General features: G+C 38.5%; 1 protein-coding gene across 1 annotated transcript in view; it reads left to right on the top strand.

Moving 5' to 3' along the window:
* Positions 1-17456, top strand: part of LOC124775929 — a 97377-nt gene extending 79921 nt beyond the window's left edge. Inside the window, exon 8 of the mRNA XM_047250777.1 lies at positions 16257-17456. Coding sequence (XP_047106733.1) covers positions 16257-16260 — 4 coding nt within the window. The 3' untranslated portion in view covers positions 16261-17456. The remainder of the gene's footprint in view (positions 1-16256) is intronic.
* The last annotated feature ends 6272 nt before the right edge of the window (positions 17457-23728 follow it).

Raw genomic sequence — 23728 nt, 5'->3', positions numbered from 1 at the left:
GTGACATATTGCCAATAAAATTTCTTGAAAATCCTCTTAGCCTATTACATGCACTAAAAGGTTCCTGTGAGGCTCTCCTAGAAAAGCGACACAAACATGGATATAACCTTAATATATACTCAAAAATGTCACTAATAATTAATTAGAGAACATAAAAAATTAGTTTGAAAGGCCACCTCATGATCTCAAGGCATACAATATTATAAGGACTATACGACTCACTTTTTTCTTCGAAACATTGCCTCCAAAATTCAGGTGCATCTTATACTTGAAATTAATATAAAAATGTCCAGTGTTCAATTTAAAATTCCTGCCAGTCACAAAAATGGCCATATATTAAATACCAAGGGAGACCTATCTCTATCTGGCAACATCGGATTCAACTGTCAGCAGCAGTTCACCAATGTGGCGAATATGAGTTCCTGGGATTCACAAGCTTGCTAACACTGTCTCCCTCCCACCCTACCATCAAAAACTCAGAACACTGTCTAGCTTATGGTGCACTCTAAGGCCAGTGAACTTGAACTGAAAAGTGATTTGTGTTGTTATTGGTAACAGAACAATATCTTTGTCGGTAGCTAGTTTCGTTATTAGCATATACAGAAGAACATGGAAACAGTGCAGCTGAGCAACATTTCAGCCCTTCACCAACAGAAAAACTATTCACGATTGGCGAGCTAGGAAAGAAGAACTGAAAAAAAAAATGAGGAAGACTAAATGTGCAAGTAGAGGACTGAATGGAAATGGCCAAAATAGAAGAGTATGTATTGAAATGAAGCCAAGGATACTGTCAAAATGGCATTGGAGTTAATACAAAAATGATGGAAATACACAGTCATAAGATGGCGTTCCAGTGGAACTTAACGGTCTTTAAGGGTGGAGTTTGTTGGAGCTATAGGTTTATGAAGCATCAAGGACTTATCATGCAACCCAGAACTAAAATATCTCATAAAATGCCAATAAGAGTATGGAGAGACAATATTATCTTTCCATTGTGTCATTAATCAACATCGAAAGAAAACCAAAGTGGACAGAGCTCCTCTGACATTTGATGTGCTGAGTAACAGAACTGTTGCCACGAAATGTGGTGAAACTGTTACTGTAAAAAAAAAAAAAAAAGAAGACATGAAAAAATACACTATAGTGATGTCCTTTCATGTCGTGCAATTGGTACTAAACTTAATCCAATGATCATTTTCAAGTGAAAAACAATGCCAAGACCTTCTGAAATATAACTAGGTGTTATTGTTCATGTACATGACAAGAGTTGGATGGACGAGACAGGTGTGAAATAGTGGATTAACAGAGTGTGGGAGTAAAGGAAAGATGCTGTATTGAAGAAGCGTTCTCTTTTTCTCCTAGACTAGTTTAGTAGTCATTTGAAAAATTCTGTGGAGGAGAACTTAATACAGGGAAACACAAAGCTTGCTGTTGTTTCAGGAGGACTTATTTCGCAATTGCAACCTCTTTATAAATAAAATATGAGAGAGCAATGGAATGAATGGTTGGGGATGAAACGCAACATGAATTCATGCCAAAGGGAGCTTTAAAATGACCTACCATCAAACAAGTATGTTAGTGGATGAAACAGTCATGGCCTAGAGTGAGAGAAGACATTATTGTTAAATCTTTGAAGAATTGTGGCATAAGTGAGGCTCTCTATGGCAGTGAAGAACATAATATATGAAGAAGACAATGATGATGATGAAGAGGAAGAATAATAATAATAAGAAGAAGAAAGTTCAGCTGACAGTTTTCAGAGATTTTGAAGATCAGTTTGGTTTATGAATAAGAACTTTTTTTCATGTGACTTTGCAGTCTAATAATAAAAATTGTAAAAATTTTATTTAAAAAAAAAATTGCATAAAAAGTAAGGGGCGCCTCACAGTCTGTAAAATACTGCATGGATGTGTCGGCACAATTGTAGATACACCCTGCTTCACTTTCTTGGTTTTACCTTCCTTTCTCTTATTTTCTCCACCCAATCTCAGAATCAATTTTCAGAAGGAGCTGCTGATAATTGAGGCAGTGCTTCTGCTTCAACGTGAAATTTACGAATTCTTCCTACATAGACAGCTGTGCTTGGGTTCAGAAGTTGCAGCTTGACTTTAACTGGAGATATCATTTCATCTTTGGTATCGCAAAATGAATTTCTTAGCTTTTCCTTTCGGCACAGGAGATTTGGATTGCAAAACCCACTGCACAACATGGTTCTTAAACAGTTTCACTTCTTTTGTTGTGGGTGCCTTCCTGCCATTCTAGAGCCTTTGTATTTATCTTTTTAAACTGACACCAGATACTTTCTAATGTTTTAGCAAAATTTCAAACATTTTTCCTGCGATTCTCTTTCACTTCTGCCATTCACTTGTGGGTGTAGTGCACCAGTTCTTAAGCTTTTTATGTGTAGTAGTCAGTGTAATTACTTCAATAAATCGGACATAAAGTTAGTGCCTTAGTCAGTTACTAGGGTCTCTGGTGTTCCAAATTTCAGTATCCGCTGGTTAACCATATCTGTGCCATCATTTCTGCCTTTGTTTCAGTATAGCAGTCATGGGCAAGAAATATGAAAGATTATCAATTATCCTTAATACATATCAATTCCCTGCTGGTGTTTGTGCAAAAGGACCAAGAATGTCCATTCTGATCATTGTGCTTGCCTTGTGAACTGCTGACAAACAGTCAGCAGCCTAAGGTATGCAGCATTTTTTCATGCCTACTCCCAATACATTCTGTCATGCATATCTCGTGACTAAGTCTGTCCGTGCTTCTGTGACCTTCCCCTGGATGATGTACAACCTGGAAATTGCCATAAAGCATAGCAGCAGGTCAAACAACTGGTTGAATCTTTCACTGCCAGAAGCCATTCCAGTGGTGCATGACATATTGTGATCTTACAGATAACAGCAGAAATAGGCAAGGCCAAAAATTATCTTGAGCATTTCTTTTTTGGTACTTGAATAGTTCTTCTCTGCCTGATTGAGCTGTCTAGGAGCATAAGCTGTGGGTGTTTTTCCCTTCTATGTCTTAACTTAAAACACAGCCTTAGAACATTCTCACTGGAGTCACAAGACAGTACAAAATCTTGAAATTGCTCAAATGGTGCTTTGCAGCCTGGAGTCCAATGAAACTTAGCTCCCTTCTTTAACAAAATCTCATAAGGAATCTTTCTACCTCTCCAAAACTTGGAATAAATTTTCCGTAAAAATTAGTGATACCGATATGAGACTTCAATTCCTGTGCTGTGCTACATGTTTGGAAATCCTTTATTATGGTTTGCACCAGATGTGAGCCATGGCTGATAAATATAGCTTAAGTAATGGGCTTTCTGCAGTATGAAGTGGCTTGGCACTTGGAGAACACAATGACATCATCTTTGTAGATATCTGCTGTTTTAGTTTTCGACCTGTAGCATCCTGCCTAACAAGCATTGGGAAGTTGTCAGTGCATTTTTGAGACCTGATGGATCCAGTGATACCACTAGTGAGCAAATGGAAGCAGAAACAATGTTTTTGGCAGATACTCCATTGATATCTCTGATTGGTGGTACCTGCTTCATAAATCCATGGTGGTGAAATAATGGCATTGGCCCAGATTGTTTCAGATCCCTGTAATTTTTGGCATAAGGTAGGCACCAGTTGTTGTCTATAGTCACAGAGGAATCTATAAGCCTTCTTACCATCAGAAGATTTTCTGGAATGATAACAACAGGTGCCAACCAGGTACTTTCTTCTATAATTCTGTCACTGGTTGCAGATTGTTTAGGACTTGATATGGCTTCTTACACACAGGTGGCTTGTTCCTAGTGGGAATTCTGTGTTGCTTTAGTGGTGTCACCAGCAATGGTCCAGGCAGCTTAAATAATTCTGTGTATTACTGCAATAATCTCCCTGTGTTCACTTTATCGTGTCCTTCCAGATGTAACAACTTTTCTCAGCACAGTTAAATCAACAGAGTGTCTTGGCTTCATTGTATTCTACACAGAAATCCATACTCGGCTCACCTTCCTATGCAGTTCTATGTTATCTCTCAGTGCACCTTTTGATAGCCTCACACCTCACCAACCAAAATAGAACTACTCAGCTTCCACCAATTTCCTGCACAAATGATAAGCTACAATTTTATGAAATGTTGTTCCAGATCCAGAGCAATGGCTGTACTAAAAACAGTATTATTTGGCACATGGGCTCATGCATTCATCCCGAGCAGCCTTCCTGTGCTTTTCAGTATTATATCCCATGAGTCAGTCTAATAGACCATGTATGGTTACCCAATGTTCAGGTTTTCCTTATGAAATTTTTGTTTTTTCAGCAGTAAAAACAAGACAGAATGATGTCCTATCCAGCTCCTCTGTGCCCGGTTATAGGTCAACTTTGGCGTGATTTTTATCCAGTAAGTGTAGCTCAGGAATTTTGTTATAGTTTACACCCACACTATGGAGAACTTCCACACACACCCGGAAGTATCTCCTGCCCACTTTGAAGCCCAACAATGCCAAACCACCCACACTACTTAGTGTACAACAAGGTGGGTTCAGTGTTACGGAACCAAATACACTCTTGGCGAGCCAAGGGTACCTGTGATCCTGTATCCAACAAAAACTTACACAACCTTCCTTTTACAAAGCCACATAGACAAATGTGTGGCACTCATTTTGCACAGGGCTGTCCCATGAACACACTTACTGGAAGTGTTGTGCAGTGGTCACTCCACCCTCCGTCTGGTCAAGTGTTGCCCCAATTCCACCTTACACATGCCTGCAGACACTTTTGAATGGAGTGCCCTACCTGTTTACACCTTTGACACAATGTATTTCTACAAAACAGCTGAACATGGCCCAGAGAACCAAATTCCATAAGATAACCACTGCATTAAAAATTACTCATTTCTCCTCCAACCTAGTTGCTGAGTCAGTTTCTGACTGAACTGTGTTTCGTTCAAGGATTTTGGGAATTTCATGTGCACTTCACCTGACACGACAGCCTGTATCTCCTGAAAAGAATGTATCAGATACCCATTGTCCTGCTTGCTACAGTATGGCTTTATTGGCAACATCATCCCTCTGTTCATCTGTATCAATATTGATTTTTCTAGTGTTGTTGTTGTGGTCTTCAGGCCAAAGACTGGATTGATGCAGTTCTCTGTGCTACTCCATCTTGTGCAAGTCTCTTCATCTCCAAGTAACTACTGCAGCCTACATCCTTCTGAATCTGCTTAGTGTATTCATCTCTTGGTCTCCCCCTACAGTATTTACATCCATGATTCCATCCAATACTAAATTGGTGATCCCTTGACGTGTGATCCCTTGATGCGTGTCCTGCCAACCGATCCCTTCTTCTAGTTGAGTTGTGCCTCAGATTCCCCTTCACCCCAATTCTGTTCAGTACCTCCTCATTAGTTGTGTGATCTACACATGTAATCTTTGGCATTCTTCTGCAGCACAACATTTCAAAGGCTTCTATTCTCTTCTTGTCTAAACTGTTTATCATCCATGTTTCACTTCCATACATGGCTACACTCCTTAGAAATATGTTCTGAAAAGACTTCCTGACACTTAATTAATGTATACTCAATGTTAACAAATTTTGCTTCTTCAGAAACATTTTCCTTGCCATTGCCAGTCTGCATTTTATATCTTCTCTACTTCAACCATCATCAGTTATTTTGCTGCCCAAAGAGCAAAACTTATCTGTTACTTTAAGTGTCTCATTTCCTAATCTAATTCGCTCAGCATCACCTGTTTTAATTCGATCACATTCCATTATCCTCATTTTGCTTTTGTTGAGTTCATCTTATATCCTCCTTTCAAGATGCTGTCCATTCCATTCAACTGCTCTTCCAAGTCCTTCAGTGTCTCTGACAGAATTACAATGTCATTGGCAAACCTCAAAGTTTTTATTTCTTCTCTCTGGATTTTAATTCCTAGTCCAAATTTTTCTTTTGTTTCCTTTACTGCTTGCTCAATATACAGATTGAATAACATTGGGGATAGACCACAACCCTGTCTCACTCACTTCTCAACCACTGCTTCCCTTGCATGCCCCTTGACCCTTATAAATGCCATCTGCTTTCTGTACAAATTGTAAATAGCCTTTCGCTCCCTATATTTTATGCCTAACACATTCAGAATTTGAAAGAGAGTATTCAATCAACATTGTCAAAAGCTTTCTCTAAGCCTACAAATGCTTTAAATGTTGGTTTACCTTTCCTTAACCTGTCTTCTCAGATAAGTTGCAGGGTCAGTAGTGCATTGCGTGTTCCTACATTTCTATTGAACTGATCTTCCCCAAAGTTGGCTTATACCTGTTTTACCATTCATCTGTAAATAATTCATGTTAGTATTTTGCATCCATGACTTATTAAACTGATACTTTGGTAATTGTCACACCTGTCAGTACCTGCTTTCTTTGGGATTGGAATTATTATATTCTTCTTGTAATCTGAGGGTATTTTGCCTGTCTCATATGTCTTGACCGCCAGATGGAAGAGCTTTGTCATGGTTAGCTCTCCGAAGGCTATCAGTAGTTCTAATGGAATGTTGTCTACTCCCTTGTTTTGACTTAGATCTTTCAGTCCTCTGTCAGAGTCTTCACGCAGTATCATATCTCCCATTTCATCTTCATCTATGTCTTCTTCCATTTCCATAATATTGCCCTCAAGTACATTGCCCTTGTATAGACAGACACCTCTATATATCTTTCCGCCTTTATGCTTTCCCTTCTTTGCATAGGACTGGTATTCCATCTGAGCTCTTGATATTCAAATGGGTGGTTCTCTTTTCCCCAAAGGTCTCTTTAATTTTCCTGTAGGTAGCATCTGTCTTACCCCTAGTGATGTATGCTTCTACATCCTTACATTTGTCCTCTAGCCATTCCTGCTTAGCCATTTTACACTTCCTGTTAATCTCATTTTTGAGATGTTAGTATTGCTTTTTGCCTGCTTCATTTACTGCATTTTTATGTTCTCTCCTGTCATCAGTTAAATTCAATAACTCTTGTGTTACCAAAGGATTTCTGTTAGCCCTCATCTTTTTATGTACTAGATCCTTGGCTGCCTTCACTATTTCACCTCTCAAAGCTACCCATTCATCTTCTACTGTATTCCTTTCCCCTATTCTTGTCAATCATTCCCTAATGCTCCCTCTGAAATTCTGTACAACTTCTGTTTCTGTTTACCCAGGTCCCATCTCCTTAAATTCCTACGTTTTTGCAGTTTCTTCAGTTTTAATCTATAGTTCATAACCAATAAATTGTGGCCAGAGTCCACATTTTACGTACTTACTTACTTACTGCGTTGGTCACACAAACCGCAGTTGGTCTTTGGCCACATCTACTCTTGGAAATGTCTTACAATTTAAAACCTGGTTCGAAAATCTCAGTCGTAGCATTACATAATCTATCTGAAACCTTCCAATGTCTCCAGGCCTCTTCCACATATACAACCTTCTTTGTGATTCTTAAATCAGGTGTTAGCTATGATTAAGTTATGCTCTGTGCAAGATTCTATCAGGCAGCTTCCTCTTTCATTCCTTATCCCCAGTCCATATTTGCTTACTACTTTTCCTTCTCCTACTATTGGATTCCAGTCCCCCATGACTATTAAATTTTTGTCTCCCTTAACTATCTGAATAATTTCCTTTATTGCACCATACATTTCTTCAATCTCTTCATCATCTGCGAAGCTAGTTGGCACATAAACTTGTACTACTGTAGTAGGTGTGGACTTGGCTACAATAATGCATTCACTATGCTGTTCATAGTAACTCATCTGTGTTCCTATTGTTTATATTCATTATTAAATCTACTCCTACATTAACCATATTTGATTTAGTATTTATAACACTGTATTCACCTGACCTAAAGTCTTGTTGCTCCTGCCACTGCAGCTTCACTAATTCCCACTATATCTAACTTTAGCCTGTCCAGTTCCCTTTTGAAATTTTCTAACATATCTGCCCAATTAAGGGATCTGACATTCCATGCTTCAAACCATAAAAATGCCCCTCCTCCATTCTCTCTCTCTCTCTCTCTCTCTCTCTCTCTCTCTCTCTCTCTCTCTCTCTCTCTTTTTTTTTTTTTTTTTTTTTTTTTTTTTTTTTTTTTTTTTTTTTTTTTTTTTTTTTTTTTTTTTTTTTTGACGTCCTCCTGCCTTCCCGGAGATCCGAATGGAGGACTATTTTACCTCCAAAATATTTTACTCAAGAGGACACCATCATAATTTGACCATAAAGTAAAACTGCCCCCCTTGCTTTCACCCATTTGCAGTACCAGCACAACAGTGCTGTTTTGGGTGATGCTGCAAGGCCAGTTCAATTAATCATCCAGACCGTTGCCCCAGAAACTACTTAAACAGCTGCTTCCCCTTCTTCAGGAACCACATGTTTGGCTGGCCTCTCAACAGATACCCCTCCATTGTGATTGCAGCTACAGTACAGCTATCTGTATAGCTGAGGCATGCAAGCCTCCTCACCAATGTCAAAGTCCGTGGTTCATGGGGAAGATTTTCCTGGTGTGGTCTACAAATTTTTCTACTGATTCCCCTTGTATTTTAACTATACCATTAAGCATTCCTCCTCACAGTATTCTCTCTTCTGTAACGATCTCCTAACGCTTCCACAAAGTAAGGAAAGACCATGCTGCAACTTCTCATCACACATCACATATGATCTAGCACCTCTACCAATTTTAAACAAGCGACACTTAACAACTGCTCACTACTCCAGTTCCATAACATCACGACTGGATACAAATTATCAAAAAAGACAAAAACATCTTCCTCAGAGTTACCCGAAAATGAGGTAACCAGTGAAGTAGTACCGTTATCAATGATGGGTGGATACACACTAGAAAGCTACTGTTCCCTTCTTTCATTAAACAATCTATTTCCTTATGTAAAGCATCATTATCAGCTGGAGCCTTAGCTATCTCATCTGTGAAATGCTGAAATGCCTTCTGTGTTGTCAATTTTTCACTGACCGACTTTCTGTTTACTGCAAGTGTACAATAACCCCTAACAGAAAAGATAATGAAAGGAAATAATACATCCTGACAGGGCATTGCACCCCCCCCCCCAAAGAAAAAGAATAAATTAATAAATTAGTCATCAATTACTTCAGTTTTAGTGCTAATTGCTGCTGCCGCATCCTCTTCATTTCTACCCTTTGTTGGCCAGCCTCCAACAGTTCTTCTGACACAAATCTACATCTACATGATTACTCTGCAATTCACATTTAAGTGCTTGGCAGAGGGTTCATCGAACCACAATCGTACTCTCTCTCTACCATTCCACTCCCGAACAGCACGCAGGAGAAACGAACACCTAAACCTTTCTGTTCGAGCTCTGATTTCTCTTATTTTATTTTGATGATCATTCCTACATATGTAGGTTGGGCTCAACAAAATATTTTCGCATTCGGAAGAGAAGGTTGGTGACTGAAATTCTGTAAATAAATCGTGCCGCGACGAGAAACGTCTTTGGTGTAATGACTTCCATCCCAACTCGCATATCATATCTGCCAACTCTCTTCCCTATTACGTGATAACACAAAACGAGCTGCCCTTTTTTGCACCCTTTCGATATCCTCCGTCAATCCCACCTGGTAAGGATCCCACACCGCGCAACAATATTCTAACAGAGGACGAACGAGTGTAGTGTAAGCTGTCTCAACAACAGGAAAGTGTGGACAAGCTGCTCCTGCTGGAGGTGGTTGGAGGTGCTGATGATATAGGTTGCCAATCTGTTGCCAAAACTGCCCTGGGCTGACTTTGTGGAATGAACAGTGTTTTTGTGTCGGTTGGAAAGATCTGGAACAGAGGCCGATGACTGAGATCTGGCTGTTGTCATGTGGCAGATAGTTGCTGCCCCCAGACTTGGCCGACTGCTCGTGGAAGTGGATGGCACAGAAGTTGTGGCTTCTGCTGAGGTTACTGTATAAGCAGGGGCATTGACTGGCTGGAAGGCTACAGCTGTGGCTCGATTTCAGTTCGAGGCTGTGTTACGTGCCGCTAGAATTCTATGTACCAAATATTTAAGATTTATGTGTATGAAAACCAGAAAAAAAATTGTTAAGGAGTGAAGGTAACAACTCAGAAAATAGTAGATGCCCCGAGTCATCGAAGGTACGTTAATGTGAGTGAAAATTAAGCTAGCTTTCAGGTGAATCCTGTCTCAGTACCATAATTTCACTTATCCTGCACCCATACCCTCTTTGCCATGGTGTCCATTCTGTCTCCCCCCCCCCCCCAATCTTCTCCTCAAACTTACTATGGTCATGTGCTGCACAATTTCACTGGTGCGGTACCTGTGTCGCATTCTGTAGTAACCAAAACCAACTGCGGGAACGCCTTGGGCTGCGGATCGGAGCCGCCAGGCGGGGAAGCCGCCGGCGGTGGAGCACGCACCACCGGGTAAACACAAGGACGAGTCGGACGACAGACCAACGACAATTGACAACAACCGACCATGACCGACTATGACCGACACAACAAGGAAGAGACAAACAACGGAGGCTTGTGGAAACCACAACACCAAACACCAACAGTAAATCCACTCGGAACCAGAGCCAGGCAAATGTCAACAACGAGTAACAACCAGAACGCAGTACCACCGAAAGAGAAACGAAATCCAGAGCGAGTACCAGACTGACTGGTCTAGGGTAGAGCGGGTCCTTATATACAGAACCGGAGGGAGCGGCAATTGGCCGCTGTCTGCACGTGGCGTAGCGGTGGCGCCCTCGCTGCGCGAGAGCTGCTGCGCGGAATAGCTGCCGCAGAGGCAGAGCCCTCTATGGGCTGACCATGTCCATTTGTTCTGGCGCGTGTTTGACTTTCGCAGCGGAAGGTACTAGACATTCATATTTCATGCACATAATGTCTGCCACCAATACGTTGGCCACTCTTCTCTGAACCCCCTTTTTGATCACACCAGGTGAGATACAGCACTGCATCCACGGCACATACTTTCAGCTGGTACAGTGTACTCATATAGTAACTTGAAAAAGGATTCGTCTGAAAGCTAGCAATGTTTTCAATTTTGTTTACATGCCTTCGACAACTTGAAGCCTCTAGTATCAGGTGAGTTGTTACCTTTACTCCTAAATAAGTTATGTTCCATCAGGATTTTCCATTGCCATATTTAAAACAAGAAAACATTTTATATATCTGGGAAGAGTCAGCACATTGGCCTCCTGAATAGTAAATACTGAGCAACACTGTTTACTCAGAAATAATTTAGGTTCAGTTTAATATTGTTAACTACATTTTACTGTCAAGTTATTGTATCTTTTCTTGTTTAACAAATACATTGTGTTATGGTGATATATATAACAATGAACAGAATATTCTTTTGTGTGCTAGCTTTTGTAAGCCTGGTTACAGATACTTCCATAAGCTCAAGTTCAAGTTGTGTTAGTATCCTGCTTGGTGATCGTAGTTAGTGTACCTTGATTACTTACAAATGATATGCTGCTAATGAAGATAATTTATTCATCAAAGAGGAATTCTTAAATGCTGTAAAAACACTTATTAGTAAGATACTTTTTTGGAGAAACTTCTATTTAAACTTTTTATATAATTTAATATACTTGGACAGATCGAAAACAGTCTACTTGCCAAATGGCACTCTGAGAAAACTCGTATGTAGGTTAAATGAACATGCAAGGTTTTGAAACCAGTGTGCCCTCCTTCTGGCAGAAGGATTGAATGTGAAGGAAGAGAGATGAAGGAAAAGGAAGAGGGGTGAAGGGAAAGGACTGTCAAGGTTTAGGAAATGGGGAGAGTTCAGAAAAGTCACCCAGAACTTAGGTCAGCGGGCACTCACCGAATGGGGTGGGAGGAAAGACTCTTCCCTTCCATCTTGTCCAGTAAATGTCCGGTGACCTGTGGTTCTGGCTGACTTTTCCAAACTCTCCCCATTTCCTAAACCTCAGTAGTCCTTTTCCTTCATCCCTCTTCCATCCCCTTCAATCTTTCTGCCAGAAGAAGGAGCCACTGGCTCTAAAAGCGTCCACATTTCTTTAACCTTTGTTGAGCAGGTTTGTTTTGAGTATCCAATTATATCATATTTTCAAAATTTAATTATTAAACTATTTGATTCCCATGTGTTATGCCTTGCCAGGTGATAATATCTCTGCTAGTGTTATCAATATGTACATAGCATATTTGTTTAAATTGTTGTGCTGCTTATGTCTTAAAATTTATTGTTCAGTTTAAAATTATGTATTGATGGCAGTGTACATAACTTGCTCAACTGATGTTTAATCGTAAGCAATTACTTTTGAAATAATTCCTCAAACTATACGAGACACATGGATGATATGTAGAAGTCATAAAACATTATCAGTTCACCAAGAGGAATTCTCATTAATAATTCCTCAAACTATATAAGACACATGGATGATATGTAGAAGTCATGAAATATTATCAGTTCACCAAGAGCAATTCTCATTTGAAATTGCGCACTGATTTCGAATACGGTTTTCTAGAGACGGAAAACAGTTATCTCATTAAACTGCATTGTGAATGGTAATCTGCTTGCCATTCCCCTTCTCACATTCGTCCTAGTGTTCCATCTAGTTAGTGCTGCTGTACACCTCCCTCCACCCCCACCCTCAACCCCCATCCAAAGTCTTCAAATTAAATCTGTGTCTGACGACAATTGATGAAGCTTTATCTGTAAATGTAAGACAGTCTCTATATTAAGCTATTATGTGGAGGTTATTTAGAAAGTTTTGCACACTGTAATATAGTATCAATGAAAATAAAGTTATTTGACAAACTACTTTTGCAGGCTTTCAATATAACCTCCATTCTTGCTTAGTACAGTTTCCCAACCTTTTGGCAACTTCCGTATTCTGGATTGGGCACATTACTGAGTTCACATCATTGGAAGCTTTATTGATTGTATCAAAATGTTTTACATGGAGATGTTCCTTCAATTTGGCAGACAAATAAAAATCTATTGGGCTCATATCAGTACTGTGGGGAAGTGTTTCCCATCTGTATTTGTCAAGTGTTTCACTGCTAGGCAGTATGTGGTCTTGCATAAATCAGGACACCACCTGCAAGTGTGGCAGGCCTTCTTTGAAAAATTTTGATTGCAAAACATTTTGCAGGAACAGCTTGTACATGGCTGTTACAGACATCTCCTGGGGCACTCTTATTTGTAGCTATGACTCCATTCCTGTGATATGCAAAGATTTTCATCAGTTTCACATTTGACTGTTTGTGGCAGAAATTTTTCAGATGTGGAGAGCTGGAATTTTTCCTTTGTGATGACTGAGACTTCAATTCTGCCTCAGAATCTCGTATCCACTTTTCAGCAAGAGCAACAGTTCTTTTCCGAAACTGTTCTCCTTCTGTTTGATGATGTTGAAGCAATTCTTCTGCAATTATTTTGCAACTTGATTTCTGTTCTTCACTCAGATCTTGTGGCCCCCATCTGGCTGTAACTTTTCTCATCTTTAACTTTGAGTTATGACTCTGTAAACTGATTTGACGGACATTCTATCCTCATATGCAATTTCCTCAAGTGTTTTTCCATCCTCTCACAAAATGTCATTAATAATTATGTGAATGGTATGGTCTGTTTGCAGTTGATGGCGTTTCACTTCTTGGGTTGACCTCAGAGCTTACCCGATCTTTACAGAAACAAGCAGACCACCATGACACTGTGCTACAATCAAGTACACTATTTCCACACACCTCTCTCAACGCGTTGTACATTTCTGTTGGTTTCTTTTTGCATAGGGATTCGATTTTGGTGCAGAAACGCTGGTCACTACATGTAATGTAATCTGATTTGGTTTTAGCTTCCATTTTAAAATTGAATTACGTAAGTCGCAGCCATGTGATCCAGCTAACACATATATGACCATCATGGCTAAAGTCTTGCTCATAACTGACATGAATGTCAAATTATTCAACTCAGTGTACGGGTGACTCTTGTACAACATAAATAATTACTGCAGGAATAGTAATTTAATCTACACATTTAAGACAACCTTGTAGTTTTCAGATAATTTACTAAACGTCTATCAAACTTTTGAATTCGATACTCCTTGCAGTTACTAGATAATTTACTGTTGGACGTGAAGTCTGAACCATTTGGGCCACAGAGATGGGAGAATGGAGAATGTCCCCCCCTCCCCACCACCACCACCATCACCACCAACACCAACACCAACACCCATTTTCCTGCAGGCTAAGTGGTGAGAATCTGTAATCAAGAAAAGTATATTTTACAAATGTGCCTCATATTGAATGACTTTTTTCAGAAATATCTTCATATTTACAATTGCACATGAAGATTCTTACTGAATCCATATACATAATTTGTAGTTCATTCAGCCTGATTCAGCTGTGTACAGATGAGTATCACAAAATACAGTTAATTCATTGTGTATCAGGCTTCGTTTTTTGATTGTTTACAGTAACAAATACATGGTCTGATAGGAATTTCTCCTAAGGAAGAAAGATTAGGGTTCATGTTCCATCAATGGCGAGGTCTTTAGATGGAACATAATCCTGGAATGGGGAAGGAACCATCCATGGGTTGCTTAAAGTAATTTAAGGAACCACAGGAAAAAAGCTGGATTGTTGGACTGGGATTAGAATTGCCTTTTTATTGAATGTGGGCCAGTGTCATACCCATGCATCACCTCACTCAGTTTATTTTTTCTTTTATTTTTATGTTTTCTTACCTTTGATTATCAACAATTTTTCCAGATTCAGCTTTCATATTAGCTGTGCTATTAATAAAAACTGTTTTATGTAATGAATGGTAAACCTGCTACGTAGCAATTTGCATATTACAGTTGGGAAAATTGGCACATGTGTTGATAATGGAACCAAACCAAGAATGGTTGGAGATCTGTTGGAAGTATTCTTTCTTAAGTGGACCCTTGGTGGAGATTCAAAAACATCAAATGTGCATGTGGTGAAGATCTTGTGCTTCCAGAATCACTTTATTGGTAGGATGTGGGAAACTGCAATTTGTGTATGAAAGAGATTACTTATAAATTTCTAATATTGGAGTATTGTTGAAGTGATAAACTGGCAATACTGGAGTACTGTTGAAGTGTTGAACCAACGAGTGGTATTGAGCACTTATAAAGAATGACCACAAATGGTCACAGATCTGAGCACATATAAAGAATGACTGTACAAATGGTCACAGACCTGTTTGCTTCATAACAGGGAGTAACAGATATGGTACCAGTTTCCAGTGCTGTATCTATCACTGAGCCTCCTGTATATTACTGCTGCAATTGCTGCCATGTCAATAAAAGTAGGACACACAAAGACATTCCTGCATTTGTCCACTTGTAGATGGGACAAGAAGAGACCTGAATCTGTGTATCCTTTGTAACCTGTGCTGCACAGTTCATGATCATTTGCTGGTTGTAATTTAGACAAATCAGTGTGCAAGTATAGCCATGTTGATAAAATGGCTGAGTGTATGAGGAGACATTCTCTCATCAAATTTGTGCTGGACTGATACTGGCAAAAAAATTATAGACGTGCCAGACTTTGAAGTAGGTGCTGAAATTAAGAATGTTATACTGTGAGAATGTAAACTGCAAACGTTCATGGCCAGCATACTGAATTTATTAAATTTCTTTCTATTCTGTTATGTGCAGTCAAGTGGTTGCTCTTGGAAATCGCAATGTTGTAACCTCGAGGGTGATTCAGTCGTACCTTTGATGTATGATGAATGCCCGTCATGGCTCGATACTGGCTGTAACCTTCTTAACACTATACATTCACAAAGAGACATGATGTCGCTTTTTCGTTGAATTTGAGTACAAGTTGGTCATTGTTGTTTATTATCATCAACGGCACTGTTCCTTAGTGGATAACTAGTTCACATTCTCTGCAGTACCATATTCAGATAACATTTAGCTGTACACCTCATACTTTCTAATGAAATTATTGATGTGTTAACAGATATCTATCATCTCTCTGTCAAATATCATGCATTGTTATGCTTCTCAGGACCTAGGTTTTGCAAAATAGAATTATGTCTTTCATGCTGATTTACCAATCATCCCCCCTCCCCAACCCCATATTTAACCATTCCCTGTATGATTTTCTGCCAGTTTACTTCAGAGTGTGAACTATTTCTGCTGTCATTTCCTAGTAAGACTATATTTTACCTAAAAAATACAGAATCAGTTTTTAATATGATACAATTATCAGGTAAAAAATTAAAGAATCAGTTGTTAATGTCATACAGTTATTAGTTTTAAATTATTGTTTCAGATGACATGAGATCTGTTGGTGCCAGCAATGTGTTCCAAGCTTTACATATGATGGTGTTTCACCACATTGCAGCATTTGTTTTCCAAGATAAAACTTGCATTAAGTGAAAAATGGAAATAAGTGAGTTTCAGTAATATTGCAGCGTTATTTGTATAACACCTGTGACTGAAGATTGTATTCATCAGTGTCATTGTCCTTGTATATGTAGATTATCGTAGTAAAGCCTGTATTGATGTCCTATAATATTCAGGTTTGAAATTTTACATGTCTGCAGTGAGCATTTTTGCCTGCTAGCTAGAAATATTCACTTTTGGGAAAATTTGGTCCTCATCACAGTAATTGATTTAAACTTTTTTCATATAGATTTATAGATGTTCTATTTTATTTTAAACGGTGATGCAGCATAATGTGATAGCTGTATGCAGTATTGCATACATTTTGGTCTAGTCCATCGTGAAAAACTTATTTACTATCCTTCTTTGTACCTGAAATTTGATACCTATTATCAAATGTATTAGAATAATATTCCTATTTTCTGTATGTTTTTAATTAGAAGATTCTTTACGAATACTTTTTATATAGTGTATTGTACCAGTTTATAAATATTGCAACAGAGTTAGAAGTACTAGTCACTCAATCAGTGAATTGATGTACTTATGTAGCAAAATTTAAACATGATGTTAATCTTGCTCTTTTTATAACTGTGAATTGATTGTATGTAATATGTGTGGTAAATCATCTGTGATTAAATGTGATGTTCAATGGCTACTATTAACAGTATTTGTCTTAATTGTTGCTTATGGTAATTGTGTATGTGCTGCAAATTTGATATTTATTAAATTTGAATTGGTGTAAGTCTCATACTAAAGGCAAGAAGATGATGTTCCATTAAATTATTGATCTCGACATGCCGAAGACTAGCCTTGGATACAACAATAGATGTAGTTCATAAGGAGACTGTTCAAGGCATTCTCTGTAATTGTAATGTTTCTAAGTAAAGAGAGTTTTTATAGATGTTTCATGATACTTGTGGACAAAAATATGCTTACACCTGTTAGCATAATGGCAGTGTTTTCAAAAACAAAATCCATAGAAATATTTGTCACATTACATAGAGATACAACCAGAACACTTAATGTGTTAAATTATTGTATTTCAGTCATTGTTCCAATTTTATTAAAACCATCTACAATGAATGTATCCATGTCCTGAACTTTATTTCATTAATGAGGATCTGTACCTTCAAGGTATGCAATTATCTAGTTTCATGTTCCATATATCATTTGTACGATTAATTGTAATGATGTGACACAAGTCATTTTACATTCACATTACACACCCGTGTGTAAATATGGCTACATGCTGACTATTTACCAGTGTGTGTAGTTTTTTTAAAATACAGATATGAATTAGTAATTCCTACTCTTTACTCTTTTACCCATTACAAAAATAAAAATTCTTCTACAGAATAGAAGTTGTCAAGGAAGTAAGTGATCAGAAACGTTAGTGGCAAGATTATACATCACTTTGTGTGCTGAAGACAACCTTAATGTGAATAATTTATTGGTATTATAGTTGTGTACATCATTGTTCTTTTTAAACTGTTCCATTGCAACAAACTTCATGAGGGAATAAATATACAATGAGGCAATAGTCAAAATGCCTAACCTCTTGAATAGACGGCTACAAGGTGGTAGAGGATGAGCATCACATATTATTTTTACAGCACATTTTTGAGCAATGGATATCTTCTTTCTTAGTTATGAATTGACTGAACATTATTCAGTGTGACATTATTCAGTTAAAATACATAAAATATGTTAACTTAACTGATTTGTCTCTCTCCAAGATTAGCAGTGATTTAAAGTTGTTGAATGTGGTTGAACTAAGAGTTTTGGGAGTTTCAAAATATGCTTCCTCAAGTTCTCATCGATATGTACATGTAAAACATTTTAAGGTTGTTAGAAGACATCTTATTGAAAACCATGAGCTGCATGTGAAAATATTTAGTTGCCTGACCAGTATTTGCACCCACCATCAGTTGCTCATGTTACAGAGGACAAAAAATGAATGTATATGTAACATTACTTAAATATTCTGTATACATAACATTATTTAAATATTCTGTACGTCTATATAAATGAGCCTGAAACTCTGGTTGTCTAAATTTCTGCAATGGTGGCTCCCTCAAGGGCTTCCCATTTGAAATGATGTAGCATCTCTATAATACTTTCTAGCAGCACCCCTCTTAACTGCTTCAATGTCTTCCTTTAATCTGACTGGTTAAGATCCCAAACATTCGAACAGGCCTCATGAAGGCATCACACTAGCATTCTGTACGCTGTCTCCTTTATTGATGACCCACACTTTCCCAAAAATCTCTCAATAAAAAAAAAAGTTGATCACTAGTGTTTACTACTACCAAACTGAGATTCTCATTCCATTTCATTTCACTTTTCAGTGTTGTGCCTAAATATTTAATCATTGTGACTGTGTCAAGCAGCACATTACTAATGCTGTGATCAACTGTTACAGAATTGTTTTTCCTACTCATCCACATTGACTTACATTTTTCTACAGTTAGAACACGTTGCCATTCATGACACCAACTAGAAATTCAGTCTTAAGTTATCTTGTATCGTCCTGCAGTCACTCAACAACATCTTCTCATACACCACAGCATCATCAGCAAACAGCCATAAATTGCCATTCTCCCTGTCTATCAGTTCATTTATGTATGCACAGAGTTAGAGCAGTGCTACCACACTTTCCAGGGGGACTCCTGATGATATCCTGGTCTCCGATGAACACTCTCTGTTGAGGACTACCTACTGAGTTCCATTACTTAGTCGTAGCTTGCAGTGGGACATCATGTCGAACACTTTCTGGAAATGCCTGTTGCCCTCCATCTGTGGTTTGTAGGATATCATGTGAGAAAAGGGCAAGCTGAGTTTCACATGAATGATGCTTTCTTAATCTATGCTGATTTGTGGACAGAAGCTTTTCCTTGAACTCGGAATGTGTTAACGAATTCTGCGGCAAACCGGAGTTAAGGACATTGAAGTATATTGGTCTGTAATTATGTGCATGTATTCTTCCACCTTTCTTATATACAGGAGTCACCTGCAGTTTTTCCAGTAACCTGGGACTTTGCGCTGGATAAGAGATTAGGAATAAATGCAAGCTAACAAAGGGACCAATGCCTCAGAGTACTCTCTGTAAAACTGAACTGGGATTCAATTTAGACCTGCTGACTTACTTGTTTTCAGCTCTTTCAGTTGCTTCTCTGTGCCAGTGATTCTTATTTCTGCATCCTCCATGCGGGAAACTGTGGAACAGTCAAACAATGGTGTGGGATGATACAGAATGTAATAGGGAGTGAATTACTTGTTCTTGGATGGCAAGCACAGATGTGAAGGGCTTTATCTTGGATGGAGAGTACAGATTTGAAGGACTTTATGATATGCTTCGTCCACAATATATGACGGTCCTCCCTTGTTGTAGTCAGACACAATCAACAGAATGTTGATAATGAGTGTTCTGCCCTCATATCTTCATTTGGTCTATCAGACCACTGTCACATTCAGATGCCCAACAAATCTGGATATTGCGCGATCCAACCAGTCACAATCAGGCTCCTTTCAAACTCTTATCAGGTGCTGATAATGCTGTCACACGAGTATGCAGCAATCCTGTGTCCTGCATGGTGCCACACAGAATCTTAATTCTAATCATTTAATCACCCATCGATAGTGTGTACGTGTCCGTGTCTTCCAGGAGATTCACTTTTTCCTTTGTCAGACTGTGTAATGAGGACTGCACTTGGACAATTGGTATCTATGGGTAGAATATATACAGCATGTAAGACAAGAAGAATAAAGAGATGAAACTCATGTTAACTGTCTCAAACAACACATTGAGCAAGATGGACATATGCAGCAAAATCTGTGTCCACCATGTTACAAAGTTGTCAAGTCAGACCTGGATCTAAGGATACATCAACAAATGTCAAATTTGTTCAATTTTACAGAAAGGAAATTGGAGAAAATTCTATTTTGAACCTTTATTGTTAAAATGCTGTTAAAGTTCTGTACATACATCTTATTTCATAACTCTGTTGTTCATTAAGGACATTATCTGGGTGTTTGGTTATGTGAGTACTTATCTCTATTTCTTCTAGGATATTCAGTAATCGACCTTTTCTGCCATGTGAAGAACGGTGTTTTTTTAGTGATGTCATTGATAGAATGCTCGCACTCTCTTAAATGAGCATCAAATACTGGGAGATTAAATTCATTAACGTTAGTATATTCTCTAAACCTTGTGTTTGATGTTTCACTTGCTTTTCCCAACACAAAACTTATTAGTCACTATATATTATTAAGTATACTCTGGATGTGTTATGTAACTGACTGTTATCTACGTTATATATAATGCGAGGTCCTATAGTGTTCTCTGCCCTGAAACCCAGATTTCTGAAACAAATGACTCATCAGAAATGTGATTCCAGTGTGGTAAAACTATAACTTATCTTTTTTCTTCTGTTCACTCATTCCTGATGTGACCTGATCTCAATTCCTAGTTTGTTCCTACTGTTTCATGGTGTAAAACCTCATAATTAGTGTTTTGTCGAAGCCATTGTCAGATACTACCTTTTTCAGTATGTGTGATTCAGTATTAATATTTGCCTCACATGAGGAATATCTGGTTATATTGTCAATTGCTGGGTGAAAATAAGCTTCTTTATGGGACCTTTGATAACAAGAATTGTTGTGAATTACGCGAACAGAAGATGTTGTGGGTTTAAGGGATAATACTGAATAAGAGGGCCCTCCCTTATCTTTTGATGAAGGTGGTATTGTTCTTTCAGATGTCCGAAAGAACGGATACCATCTTCATATAGATAAGGCTAACTGGCCAATGATTTTCTTCAGTCTGGATGCACTGACATTGCCCGAACTCTTACGGGAATTGGTAGACTGACTGCCGTGAGTAATGAGTATATTGGGCAGGGGCACTACAAATGTAGTGTGTGGACAGTAGGCTGGGAATGTGGGTCTCACAGGGAGCATGCCAGAGATAAGTCCCTGCAGTCGCACTATCCTCTGTGTCCTCGGTGGCTCAGACGGTTAGGGCATCTGCCATGTAAGCAGGAGATCCTGGGTTCAAGTCCTGATTGGGGCACACATTTTCAGCTGCCCCATTGATATTTATTGATGCCTGTATGCAGTTAAAGGTCTGGATTTCATTGTAATTTCACCCTTCTCTTTTGATCTACAGATACAAAAAGTTAATATTCCCCTTTTCCTAATGTTCCATAGTGAAGGTGATGTCTTAATGTTAACGTATTAAACACTTGGTAACACCTTATAAGCCAAGAAACACTACAATGAAGTGACCAATGCCAAACCTGTGTATCCTGGTTCATGGGTAGTGAATAGGACAAATTTTTTGTAAGTTTGCCATTCTTAATCTTAATAAGAAATCAGTCCTTAAATGATATATTTAAAATAATCATGATGTTTCATGTCAATTTATTACTTTATATAAATTGTTAAAGAGCATTTTGTAAAATCTACATACAGTAATTTCAATATTAACTGTTTTAAAATGTTAATCACATAAACAAGAACGTAATTAGAGAACCGGCATTTGTGGCTGACTGTAGATCGATTTTACTGGTGCCATCATGCATTTTGTATAAGGACCATGAAGATAAGATGAGAGAAATAGGGCTCATATGGAGGCTTACAGACAGCTGTTTTTCCCTCACTCTCTTTACAAGTGGAACAGGGAAGGAAATGACTAGTAGTGATTTGTGGTACCCTCTGCCATGCATCATATGATTTCTTGTGGAATATACAGATATAGAGGTCTCATACTTACGTTGTTTTGGAGAGGCACAGTTGTATTACTTCTTGTGTCGTGCTGTGGATAGCCATCGGGTATGACTACAGGTCATGGCTGGTAATGGCTGAAAGAACTCTGCTGGCACTACAGTATATCACGAGCATCTTGCATCCTCATGTGTTACCTCTCGTGCAACAGTACTGTGGTATAAAATAAAATAAATTTGCTTTAATTTACGTCTATGGTCACAAACTTTTTGTTCACAGATTACCAGTTTTGGTCTATCATGACCATCTTCAGATCTTTGTTTTGTAAAAACAGTGTCCTAAAGTACTGCAGCCATAGTAGCATCGTATTGTGGTACCATTTAGCAACAAGACAATCCATGCCCACACATGGAAAATGCCTGTATAAACTGTCTTATGTTGTGATGAGGCATACTGGTGCCCATTGAGATCTGTTTCTGATAGAACATGTGTGAGACCAGCTCGGATGTCAATTGTGTTCCAGTATTAGTATTCAGGCCTGGTGTGATTCCGCTGGCACGAGATTGGTCAGCAACCGGAATCTGATAGCGGTCCAGCGGTCAGCATGCCAACACTTCACCTGAAGATGATGGATATGCAATCCATTGCAACGTTGCGACTAGAAGACGATGCCACTCAACTGATAACCCATGAACATTTCATAGCTGAAACACGCCGAGAAAGCCTGCAATCGCAGTTTATTGTATTTTTTATCTTTACGTGAATTTCTTTTATTTGGATCACTTTCAGAATATAATACTCCTGAATGGTACAATATACCTGCATAATTTGATAAACGAACAGAATCAAATTTTTCACCCATATCTTCCATAGTAAATTGTTTATATCTAAAAACAAAGATGATATAACTTACCAAACGAAAGCATTGGCATGTTGATAGACACACAAACAAACACAAACACACACACAAAATTCAAGCTTTCACAACCAACGGTTGCTTCATCAGGAAGATTCATTATACCATCTGTGCCTTTGGTTTCTTTTCTACCAAATTTTAATTTATTGCCATCAAAATCAACTGGGAAACTTCCAAAAAATTTAAATCTATCAACATGTTTTCATCCAAAAGTTAGATCTTCACTATAATTAACACTATGTCATCCAGTGATATGACAGTGCTGTTGTGTGCATAGTATCACTCAAAGACTGGTGACACCACAGTGGAGTCATGTATAGTATCGCTCAGTGGCCAGCGACAGCACTTTAGTATCTTTTGCATTCTGTTGGTGTTTTGTTTAGGTAACAATAAATTACACATGTCAACAAGTTTTTTGTTTTTATAAGTACTTGTGCCCTTTCATCTTGGCAGACGAAAGAGGCGATACGATTATTTATGATGAATGCACGGACGTCTTGTCTGGTGTTCTGGACAAGTTGGCCAGTTGGGAAGAAGACATTGGATAACCAAAAATTAAAGTGAAGCAGAATCGTTGGATGATAGAGAAATACGTCCAAGAAGAATTCGGTGAACCCTATGGTTGCCAACTGATTCGGATGAATCAGATGAAGAAGACAGTGTACAGTGGTCAGACTTTGATTTACCGAGGACCAATGATAAATTTGAAGGACCTCCGG

The sequence above is a fragment of the Schistocerca piceifrons genome, chromosome 1, assembly GCF_021461385.2.
Source record: "Schistocerca piceifrons isolate TAMUIC-IGC-003096 chromosome 1, iqSchPice1.1, whole genome shotgun sequence".
Taxonomy (NCBI): Eukaryota; Metazoa; Arthropoda; class Insecta; order Orthoptera; family Acrididae; genus Schistocerca; species Schistocerca piceifrons.
The sequence above is the reverse complement of the archived record's forward strand: the minus strand, read 5'-3'. Positions and strand labels throughout refer to the sequence as shown.